Here is a 12,602-nt window from a genome sequence, read left to right as displayed (position 1 = left end):
GTTCCTTTCCGTCTTAAAGCTCTTATATTCTTCACCAAGTTTTATGATTTACAGTTTCCTTTCCATTTAACTGTGCTACTTTCTTTTTTTTAATGGAGAAGTAGTTAATTTCATTGGTACAATTTAAATATACATAACGATCACATTCATCAAAGGGAATTTGTACCTGCACATATCTTGATTCTTCTTTTTCTCCCAATCCTCTCCCCTTCCTTCTACCTCCCTATTTACAAAAACTTTGTTTCCATTTTTTTCTTTTCTGTTTTTTTTTCCTTTCTCCTTTCTTTTTTCCCCCTCCTCCCTTCTTAGTTTCCCTCTCCTTTTGAACAATTTCTTCCTATTTCACATTATTATACATTTTGGTCCTTATTTATCCTTTGTTTCTCACACCAGAGAGACAATGTGATATATACACATGTGTGTCTAACTTATTTCACTTATGAGTATAGTCTCAAGGTGCATCAATTTAGCTGTAAGTGTCTCACATTTATCTTTCTTTATGGCTGAGTAGTACTCCATTGCATTAAAAAACCCCTATCTTCTTTATCCATTCATTGGTTGATGGGCATTTGGGCTGTTTCAAAGATTTAGCTATTACACACTGTGTCACTATAAACATGGGCGCACATATATTGTTCTGGTAGGATGCTTTTAATTCTTTTGGGAAGATACCTAGAAGGGGAACAGCAGAGTCAAATGGGACCTCCAATCCTAACTTTTCTGAGGAATCGCCACACCGATTTCTATAGTGGTCATACCAGTCTACACTCCACCAACAAGTGCAGCAGGGTTCCTTTTTCCCCACAGCCCTGCCAGCATTTGTTGTTGACTGACTTCTTAATATTAGTCATTCTTTCTGGGGTGAGATGGAATCTCAGTGTTGTTCTAATTTGTATCTCTTGGATGACCACTGATGTTAAAGACTTTTTCATATATTTATCTGCTGTTTCTACTTCTTCATTGGAGAAATGTCGATTCATTTTAGATGCCCATTTTTAGATTGAATCTTTACATTTGGGGGTCTGATTTTTTTCAATTCTTTGTATGCTCTAGATATTAGCCCTTTATCTGAAGGACTAGTGGCTAAAATTTTTTCCCACTCTGTGGGTTGTCTCCTTACTCTGTTGGTGATTTCTTTTGCAGTGCAAAAACTTTTTAATAGAATGAGGTCCCAGTTGTTGATTCTTATATTATTTCCTGTGAAGTCTAGGTTTTCTTCATGAAGTCTTTGCCTACCCCATGTCCTCAAGAGTTCTACCTAGTCTCTCTTCCAGTAGAGTGTTTCTGTTTTAATATTTAGATCTTTGATCTATTTTGATTTTAGTTTAGTGCATGGTGAGAGATATGGATCTAGTTTTAGTCTTTGGCATGTAGAAAGCCAGTTTTTCCAGCACCACTTGCTAATTAAAGAGGTTATCTTTCCTTCAGTGAATGTGTTTGGCCCTTTTGTGAAAGATAAGGTGGCTGAGTGATCCTCAGGTCTTTTTTGTCAGTACCATGCTGTTTTTATGACAGTAGCTCTGTAGTATAATTTCAAGTCAGGTATTGTGATGCCCCTTGCCTTGCCTTTATTGGGCTACTTTTCTTTAAGCAACTCCATATTATACCTCGATCCTCACATGCATGGGAGGTCCACTTGTGTTCCATGTCCACTCAGATGCCATTTCCTTTGAAGGCTTATGCACATACCTCATGCCAGGAAGTAAAGGGCTTCCTCTGAATGTTTGAAATAACTTATGCTCCTTTCTTATTGCACTTTCTATTTTGTATTATTCATTTTTTGGTTTCTCTCTCATTGCCTTATATTATAAGCTCCTTGAATACAAGTTCATATTCCACAAATAGAAGAGGTCAGATGGCTTATTCATTCGCTTCCCTTATTCTAGGCTGGGACCACAGAGCAGAATGAGATACAGCCAGTAAGACACAGCTCCAAGCTGCTCACAAGCCAGTAAGTGAGATCTGGTGGAAACATGACTTAAGCTAATGAGAGAAGAATGAGGTAGGACATGATCTGGACCTTGCAGTGAATGCAGCATTTGGACAGGACAGAGGAAGGAGCAGGCCATCGTAGGGGGAAGGAACTCACCAGAGTAAAAAAACTGAGGTCAGAAATAAGCGTTCTGTATGGGGTCAGCTGAGATGGGCTGGGAGAGGCACTGTCTCAAGACCTGGATGCTGGGGCCTTGTACAGCCGTCCACAGCAGCCATAGCACATACCCTCTGGGACTCACTCTGAGTTCACTGCCTCATGGCAGCCAGCAAGAGCAGCCTGCACACACATTCCTCCCTGACTGCAACTTAGCACCCATGTCAGCTGCACATGAGCATGTCAGTGAGTCTTGGACCAGTTCAGAGTCAGTAGGAAAAGAAAGAAAAATAGGATGTTTAAATGGGATCCTGGTGACTTATAACCAAAGTATTTGAGAGCACAGACTCTGAGCTGAGGTTCTGCTCTTCAAAATTGTATTGCTTGGCAGTCATGACTGAGTTTGTAATCCCTGGATGAGAAAACAGGGACTGCTTTTGGAAAGAGCTGGCACAGAACACTGAGCACTGTGCCCCTGTGACTGTGTTCATGAGGAAAAAAGGGTTCATTTTAAGATTAGTCAAGTAGATGCTTCTAAGATTGGTTAAGAATTCTATAATATGCAAAAAATCAGTTCTTTAGAAGAATTTTTATCAGTCATTTCTTTAGAAAATGTAACAAAACAAGCTGTGACATAACTTCGAAGCTTACCATAAGGAGGAATTCAGCGAATGCACTGATCCTCAGCCAGTTTGAAATCCTCCACACTGAAAGAACAGACAGCACTATGCTTCCATAGGGACCAATCTGTGAATGGTTACAACCACAAAGAAAATGGGAGTGTTTCCTTTTACAAAAGATGTAAGTGCCTCCCTTAGGAACGTGAGTTTTTTTACCCTTTGCCCCAAAGAGCACAGGCTCAGGAGGTAACTCTTCAATCTAAGGTTGCTTTCAGAAGTTCTCAGATTTCCTCTGAGGCTAAAAGTGCTTGTTCCGGCTTTGTTTAGCTTTCTAACTTCCAGCCAGGATTCCTACAGTGGTCTTGAGTTGGAACCATTATGCAGCATTCGTTTTTCTGTATTTCTGCATCTATCTTAGTAGCCATTTTTTCATTAGAGTTCCATAAAGCAGTCATTACTGTTCATTCTGTGTTAATGTGCTTGGCACAGATGGCACAGAGGGGCATTATGTAAATATATAAGTTTGGTCTTAATGGGTTTGCTACATCAGTGCCAGGAGATCAAGATTCTTGTTTTACTACTGCAGGTTCATGGGTCAAATATGCTCAGAAAATCATTTAACTTCTTTGTGCCTTAAAACTGAGAGTTGCTGGAAATTACAGTGTTTTAGCAGGGAAGGGCAGCCAGTTTGCAATGAGGAAACATTTCCATGCAAATACAGTATGCTGAATAAACTGTCTAAAGAGATCTCAGAAGAAAAAGGACTCATCTCTAAGCTTCTAGTAATTTGTTTTATTTTGGTTCTCATTGTAAATACATTTTTTTCTAATTTTCTAATTGTAATTTTGTATTCTCTTTCTTAAGAAGCTTAAAAAGGGTTGCTAAATTGTATGAGCTCTCTCAAAACCCAGCCCCCCTCCCCTTCGGTGCTGGGGACCAAACCCGGCACTGAGTATGTTAGGCAAGTACTCTAGAGCGCTGAGCCATGGCCCCTCCCCTAGCCCTACTCATTCCTAAAATGAACGTGGACTCTAGCTTATGCGGTCTGTTCTTTGCCAATAAAACTGATGTGCCTTCTCTCAAACGTCTGTTCTCTATGAGCAGACAGGACGAGGAGGTGGTAGGAGAGAAGGAACAGGGAGAGCATATGTTCTAGACAAAGGGAGCAGTGAATGTAATACTCAGACAAAAAAAGAGCTTGTTCATGTAAGTAAATGGAGATCAGAACAGCAGTGATACATGAGAGTGGATAGAGTGATGGCAGAGTCAGGTGGAACTGACTTTTCTTCATGGAAAAGAACTTAGATTTTATCCCAAGATATCACATCCACTGAAACTTCAGAGTGACTAAGCTACATCTAGAGCTTAAGAAGACCATGCTGGCAAGTGTGGAGAACGAATAATGGTGGGACAAGAATAAAACCAGGAGGAAAAGTTGTATTGGCACAGTGGTCTGGGTAAGAAAAGATGGTGGCATAGACTGCGGAGGCAATGGTAGAGATGTGGGAAGTGGTCAGATTGAAATATATATCTTGCAGGCAGTAATGAAGGGTTTGCTGGTAAATTAGATCAGACCTGGTGGGAGTAAGGGAAAAAAAAGAACCAAGGATGTTTCCTGGTCTGAGCGAGTAGGTAGAATGCTATTTGCTGGACAGTTTTAAATATCCTGAAGGTGATGCCTATGATATTCCAAGGAGCAGTGTCAGGTAGGTCTCTGGTTATCTAGAATATATAGGAGAGGTTTACACTAGAAATATAATTTTGGGAGTCATAAATCTATAGTAAATCCAAAACTACAGTAATAAAGGAAAACACATGAGGAGAGTGCAGAGAAAAAAAAAGAAAAGCTAAGATGAAACCAAAGAAAATTCAATACTTCATGATCAAGTAGAGGAACAAGAATATGCAGAAGAGAAAAACAGCCACAGGAGGAAAGCCAGCAGAAGGCAGGACTATGGAAGCCAAGAAAAGACAATGTTTTAAGAAGGCAGAAATGGCCAGCAAGGTCAAAGACCACTAAGATGTTGAACAAGATAAAGACAGAAAAGTGACCTGTGGGGTTGGTAACAGAGTTTAGTAGCCCCCTTGCTAGGCAAAGGAAATGTCAGTATACTTACAGAATAGCAAACCAGATTGCAGTGAATTAATGAGGAATTGAACATAAACAGATGTCATTATATAGAAAGTAAATCAATAGTTAAAAACTGACACTCTCTCCCTTATTAAACAAACAACAACAACATCTATGAGGTTTTTACTAAGTTCTATCAGACCTTCAAAATACAGATGATTCCTGTCTTATAAAAACTGTTTTAGAGAACAGAAAAAAAAGGGGAAAGCTCCTCAATTTATTCTCTGAGGTAGTTATCACCTCATGATATTTGGTCATGTTATAAACAAAGTCAGACAAGGATTTTAAGAGAAGGAAAAATTATAGACCATTTTCATTTCAGTTCACAAATGTAGATATTCTAAAACATTAGCAAAAAACTCCACTAATGAAGGAAAAAGTATATCATACCTAAGTAGAGTTTATTGTAGGAGGCAAAGATGATTTAACATTAGAAATGCATTAATATTAACAAATTAACACATTAAAGAAAAATATAGTATGCATTAATATTAATATATTAAAACATTAAAGAAGAAAATATAGTATACAATTCAAAATACTGTACACACATTTATGGTTTAAAAACTACAAGCTTAACAAGCTGGGAATAGAAAGAAACTTCTTCTTTCTGGAGAAAGACATCTACTCAGATCTGCAATAAATATAACAGTTAATGGTGGAAAGCTAAACGTTTGTTTAAAGTCAGGAACAAGGCAGGGATATTCACTATTGCTGCTCCTATCGCACAATAAACTGTAAGACAATACAAAGTAATAAAAGCTATAAAAATAGAAACATCATCATTCACTGAAATTCTAACTGTGTGCACAGAAAATCTGAGAGACTCTAAAACAAAACACTATAATTAATGTTGGCAAGATTGTTGGACATACTCTCCAAATAAAAAAATTAGCAGTATTCCTATGTACATCACAAAATAATTATTATTATAATAAAAATTATAACAGCAATCAAAAGTCTAAGCTAACTAGGTCTAAGTAGCTAATAAAAGATAAGACCTTCGTGGAGAAAATTATAGAACTACTGAGGTACATTAAAAATGAAAGAAAACAGATAAAGAGAGATACTATGTTCACAGTTAGGAAGACTCAATATTGTAAAGCAGTCAAATCACTCAAATAAGATTCTTAAGGAAAGCCAAGAGCTTTGTAGAACCACCTTAAGTAGGAGTTTCTCCTTGCTAGTTAACAAGAAAGCTGGAGATATTTTCCTCTCTCTTCCCATGAAGGGCTTGGCTTAAAGTAACACTCCTGACTCAGCATCTGACCACTCTGTCATAGAGGAAGACTTTTCTGATTGGTGATTACAGACCAAACAATCAGGGTAACCTTGGCTCAGGCTGGCCTGGGCTCCTGCAGAGAAGTCATCTGATAACTCTCTGCCACATGGCTGAGGCCTCCTCTGTGGGGAAAGCAGTGGCTCTCCAGGTCATATTGTGATGGCAAGGGGAAGTATAATTTTGAATGATGTCTTTGCAAGCTCTTTTTATTACAGATCTAAAGCCACATTTTCCAAGTGGTTGTCTTCTCAGTAATAAAACTGGCATTTTGACTGTACTTGTCTGTCTCTTGTATCCTTTCTCACAAATGGTTCCAATTCTCATAGGAGGAGAACTTATTTATTGGGCAGCCTCCAACCTCAATGAAACTTACAGAAATTACATCTTACAATAATAATTAAAAACGTGATTCTAGCCCATGGATAGGCAAATAAAATAATGGAGCAGAATAGGAAGCCTACAGACAGATCAGTGCACATAAGCAATACTCGGTACATGAGAGAGGTGGGGAAATGACAGCCCCTCAAATAAATGACACAGGGACAATCTGCTATCAGTACTAAGTAAGATTTATTTAGTGATTAATCAGGTAGTTTTATGGGGTGCCTCTTTTTTTCACTATTTTAGCATATTTACTGTTAGCATTAGAAAACTTCTCATGAATTATATTCCTTGCTTCCAATTACAGTGTACCGCAACTTCTTTGGGAGCAGGGCTTGAACTTTGTTTTTCTTGTTACCTTCCAGAGTGTCTACAGCAGAGATGCAGATGCTAAATGTCTGCTAGCTCATTTCTATTATTATTATTAGCACTAGTTTACATTAAAATGCAATTCTTTCTCTGCATTTCTCAAGGCATCCACCTCCATCCATATCAATTCGAAGCTTTGAAAATGATTTTGACATTCTGAGTAGAATTCTTTAAACAATGGTGTACAGTATTTGTTTAACAAGAGTTCTACCTAAAGCCAGATGTTGGCAATCTCTCATTTGAGATTATATGGGACAAAAAATCAGAACTCTCAAAGTAAAGATGAACCATAGATGTCACTTTCTTATTATCTTCAAAGTTTATCCTCATGGCATAGAAGAAAACAAAACCGATTTTGTATACCCCCCAATAGTTTTCCCATCTAGTATTCCATTTCATCATTACAACAAACTGGTGAGATGAGCAAAGGAAGGATTGCAGAAAAGAAAATCAAATTTCAGAGAGGCAGGACTTCAAATCCACACAGCAGATCAGAAAAAGCAGATCCCACAATGGGATCAGAAACCAGTGCTCTTTACAAAAGACTATGTAACTCCCAGCAGTTTTAACTCTAAAGGCCTGATTGCCATTCCCATGATTTTGTAAGTTGCTCCTATTACTCAAGGATTCAAATTCTAAGAATTACTAAATGGCTAGAGCTCATAGCTTTCCATTTATTTAAGTAAAACTAACGTCTTCTTTGTATCAGATTCACCTTCTCTTTCCCCTCCTCCTCTCTCCCTTCTCCCTTCCCTCTCCTTTTCTCCAATACTGAGGATTAAACCCAGCGTCTTCATCCCTAGCCATCTTTTTTAGAGGCAAAGTCTCTTTAAGTTGCTAGCTTACCCAGCTTGGGCTCAAATTTGCAATCTTCCTGCCCCAGCCTCTGAGAGCATGGAGATTACAGGCCTGTGCCACCCTTCGATTCTTAAAAGGGTCAAGTTTATCCTGACAAAGCCTTTTAAGCAGCAGCTTAAAATGTACCACCTTGTGGTACAACAGACACTAATACCAAATACAGACATATTTTAATATGTACCCTGGTCTCAGATGAGGTCCTGAGAACCATACCTCCTCCTTGCCTGCTTTCCTCCTTCAGTCTCATAGTCACTGATGCTGATGCCTATTTGATACACATGTTCTTCGAAAAACTACTAGGCCCTACATCTCCTTTCCATGAACAGTACGAGCTGTCCTCCAGGTCTGGCCTCAGCTATGCCCAGCCAACTTCCCACTGTTCTCACAATACCCCTGGACCTCCTATCCTCAGCCAGGTGGATCTTTCCCTTTCTTCAGATATCTTATTGCAGAACAAAGTCCAAGTGTGCAGCTGTGTGCAAGTCAGGAAAGTTTTTCAGGTTCATGTCAGTTTCTGGTTGTCAAGATGATGATACTCACCACCTGACCATTAGTCCATGCTCCATGAAGTTTTTCAGATTAGGAAGGGTTTGCCTCAAGTCTGGAGTCCCTAGTCCATGTTGATATCTTAGCTGCAAAGGTAGAAGAACAGAATTAAAAGATGTTTTGGCAGATTCTAGGCAATGCTACAGAAAAATGAACAAGTTATTTTTTGAGCTATAAAATAGGAAATGTAAATGCACATACAAACCACAGTTTGTATGGTATTTAATAGTTTCTTCATTTACTGTTCCCTTACGGTCTAAACTTGCAGAAGACTGAGAGTGCCGACTGTAGCTAGTCATCTGTTCTGCTCTTTGGCCCTGGTAGCATTTGCTAACAACAACTCCAAGGACATACAGCACAAAATGAGCACTGTTTTTCATTTTAGATACTGGCAGCTTCTCTTCTCTTCTTGGCCCTTCCCTCTGTATAAAGAAAGATAAGGACCACTTGTATTCATCTCTGATTTATATGTCTGGCATAGTGCTGGTGTTCAGCCACTGCTCATTAAACAAATGAACAGCAAGCTACTTCTGACAGGGGCTGTGCTCCATATCTCTGGTCTCCAGCTCTCCTCATTGTCCAGAAGCAGAGCGGCGCTGGATAGTTGGTATGAGAAAACCACTGGTGCATGGGCTACCTCTACCCTTTGTCAGACTCTTTCTACCAGTGGCAATTTCCTAAATGTTTCCTTCTTTGTACTTTGGATAATTTGCTAAATGGTTTTCAACTACCTCTTTTCACTCTGTCTCTGAATACTACCATTTGCTTCCTAACAGACCATAATGGATATATATTAATACATATGCTCATCTGTACCCCAGAAACACTCACAAAAATGTGTTTTTCAAATGACAGAATATACGTGAAGAAAGTTTATACATTTTAGAACTTGGTACCAGTATACAAACATGAAGGAACATTAGTCTTAGGGTTTTACCTTTTTTAGTACTTATGTAAAATTTTTAATATTTTCTTTTCTTAAAAATAAAATCCATTACCAACAACAGCAATTTTTTTTGTTTGTATCTAGTATTCAGTTGATTTTTCTCAGTAAGTGACACTTAACAGAGACAGAGTTCACTTTCACTGAGAGTGAGCTTTTAAAGAGAAACACTAAAATGTAACTGGGTCTCCAGAACAGTCTGAATGTCTATGCACATAGAGCAAGGAGGCAGAAACATACAATGTTAAAACTAAAAAATATTTTGAATATTATTTAAGCTCTAATCTTTTCCTTTTGCAGATGGGAAAACCAAGGCCCAGAAAGGGGAAGTAACTTCTCCAAGGATAATGGCCCAGCTATATTAGCCAGGGCCTGCTTTTCACAATCTATGCTACTCCACCATCTACTCCAAAGCCTGAGAAAAAAATTAGTAACAGTACCTGAGAAGACAGAGGGAAAATATTCTTCATCTTTTTAAAACCTAGCTTGGTGACCTAAATCACCTCCTGAGATTTGCTGACCTTGAATTATAAGATCTACCCCATATTAAATTACATCATTTCTTGTATTAATATGGAAGCATTTTTCCATACATTGATAAAAGCAAAGTGGCTGATGTCCCAACATGACATTCCTGAATTCATTGTTTCAATAAAAAAGTGAAATTGTTTACACATGGCATGAAAATTTCACCTGTGATTCATACTGAAAAATATTAAATATAAAAAAAACCCATCCTGAAATAACACCAAGCTCTGTGTCTCTGAGCCAGTACACAGTCAATTGCCTGCCCCAGGCTTCACAATGGAAGGTGGGTGTTGAATTCTTTTCAGAGACCAAAATGAAGATTTCTCTCCAAGTCTGATTTCAACCAAAAAAGGAAAACGGGAACTTCAAGCCTCCACCCAGGTCTTAACTGTGCAACTGTTGTGTAGCACTATAATTGTATCATAGACTTTTAGGATTTTATAGCTTAAAGAGAGCCTGGAGTTCAACTTTCTTACCTCTGTTCTTTTACAAAATGAAGAAACTAAAGCTCAAGAAGGCACATGTCCTGTTCAAAGTCACAGGGTTGACAAGGGACAAAGCCAAGGACAGAACTTTTTAGTTACAGCTCCCAGTTCTATCATACCACCCTTTCAGTTTTCAACATAGAAAATTACAAGAGAAATACATACATAATAAATACATGTACATGTATTTAAGTACATGTATGTTTACGAATTCTAAGTCTACATTACCATAAGGTTTATAATGTTGTTTAGTGGCAACCGCTTTTAGCTATTTCTTCTTTACCCTCATCTTTCTAAATTTTAAGTTCATATTAATATTCTTATGCTTTCCCCCATTTTAGACACTATCTACTGTGTTCTTGCAATGAAAGATGAGAACTTAGCTTTCTTACTCCTCTTCTGTCTCACACAAACATTTCATCCCTTCTTCCACATATTACCTACTGATTTTTCTTTTTTTTTTTTTGGTACTAGGGATCGAACTCGGGTCCTTGCACTTGTGGGGCAGGCGGCAGCACCACTGAGCTACATCCCTGGCCCTCTACTGATTTTTTATTAATAAAATGAAAATTTGACTTTCTACCCCTCCACATTCACTTCCCTTGCTTATCCTCTCAATGTATTCAGTATCACACTTTTTGTTAAATAAACTCTTTGTGTTTACTTCATTATACCTATACAAATATTGTTCACTCCTGAACGATATCACATATTATTCCTTTTTTTGTACCTTTTTGTTTATTTCTGGAAGTGAGAATTGCTCTTTTTCTACCAGTTGAATTTTTAATGTAAAGTGTAGCCACTACATAATTTTCAAACCTCGACAAAACTTTAAAATTCCTTTCCATTTTATTAACTATATCATTTAGCCTGTCAAGTCTATTTTTCCCCTTAGAAATATACTTCCTAAAGCCTTACAGACCTTGATATGATAAAGTATATAGTGTCCAAAGCAGTACCGTATCTGGTACATAGTAAGTGCTCCATATACAATACTTACTATCATCATTAATAATGTACATTCTCTCTCTATATTACCATTCTCTACTAATTGGATGGGCTAAAAACTGCTAAACCAGTAATGGCTTTTTAATTAATTAGAATAGGAATCAAAAAAGGAAAAAAAAGTGAGTTACTTAACAACAAAAGAAAAAAATCTTTAGTATATTGCTCATTCCTTTTAAATGCTAATTTTCACTAAACCTCTAACTGGAGAGGCAAAGACAAGACACACAGACACAGACACAGACACACACACACACACACACACACGTCAAAATAATTACAGAGTGAAGTGGAAAGATTGATACATGATGTGGATGGTCAGAAGACCTGGGTGACAGACCCAGCTCTGCTGCATGGTTAGGTGCAAACTCCATCCTTGTTTGGGCAAGTGAAATTATTTTCAAACTTTTTAAATTAAGTGATCTTTAACAAGTTACCCCGGTATTATCAAAAATAGAAAAAGAAGGATCTAGGCTGAGGGCCAAAGGACAAGGATAGGAAAAAGGAGAAAGAACTATTTATTAAGTTCCTACATATCTCATTCATTCAACAAATATTTACTGAGTGTCCACTAGCGAGGCAGAGTAACCAGCTCTGTGTCTTTGGAGTCAAAGGCCTGGACTGAACCTATTCTCACCATATAATACCTTCAGCAAGTTACAGACCCATCAGTGCCTTGTTTATAAAACACAACCAATGATATCTGTCTCCTAAGATTGACATGAAGTACAACTAGAATTTTCATAGAGAATGGAAGCTCCTGAAGCCTGACTTTCAGAGGGTAATCATTAAAACTGCTGGGTCTAAAGGATTAATGTGAAGAGTTCCGATTTTCTTGCTTATCAGAGGTCAGAACTGACTTCAGGGCTTTAAGGAGGAGAGTGAAAGATGAAAACAACTGTAGAGGCAAAGGAAAGGGTAAAAGCTTAAGCTCCTCTTCTTTAAGAAATATTATTTCAGTTCTATCAAAACATACCCCCACCAACTACTATCAATACTACACTTCCCCAAACACGGCTCCTTCTATCCTCTCTTCTGATTGCCATGGCAGATGCCAAGAAGCTTAGGCAAATAAAATACTTTGAGTCTAACTGCCTCAAATTAGCCTCTGAAATAAACACCTTTTGTAACAACTTCCTACTGCACCACCACCCAGTCTAAGCAGTTTTAAGTGGAATTTTGGTTTCAATTAGTTTGAATTTCATTCAGCTTTACTTGGATTGGTTTAGGACTTCATGGAAACAATTAAATTTTTATTCTGTTCAATGGCTGGTAGGCAATGAAGACAAGAACTACATATAGATAATAAATTAGATGGGAAGTAGGAAGAAGCAATGTTCAGGGATTTTCCTTGAAAAAGCAACG

At 37.9% G+C, this 12,602-nt stretch overlaps 1 protein-coding gene across 9 annotated transcripts in view; it reads right to left on the bottom strand.

Annotated features, from left to right (window-relative positions):
* Uvrag (UV radiation resistance associated) overlaps positions 1 to 12,602 on the bottom strand; it is a 360,643-nt gene that overhangs the window by 16,918 nt on the left and 331,123 nt on the right. For all 9 annotated transcript variants that reach the window (XM_087211958.1, XM_087211956.1, XM_087211960.1 and 6 more), the window contains one exon: positions 8,271 to 8,362. In XM_087211958.1, the coding sequence (XP_087068084.1) occupies positions 8,271 to 8,362 (92 nt within the window). The remainder of the gene's footprint in view (positions 1 to 8,270; positions 8,363 to 12,602) is intronic.

This window comes from Heterocephalus glaber, unplaced genomic scaffold (genome assembly GCF_053883595.1).
Source record: "Heterocephalus glaber isolate CG9 unplaced genomic scaffold, H.glaber_assembly_v1.0 deba00001428, whole genome shotgun sequence".
Lineage (NCBI taxonomy): Eukaryota > Metazoa > Chordata > Mammalia > Rodentia > Bathyergidae > Heterocephalus > Heterocephalus glaber.
Note: the sequence above shows the minus strand (reverse complement) of the source record. Positions and strands in the feature narration are given on the sequence as shown.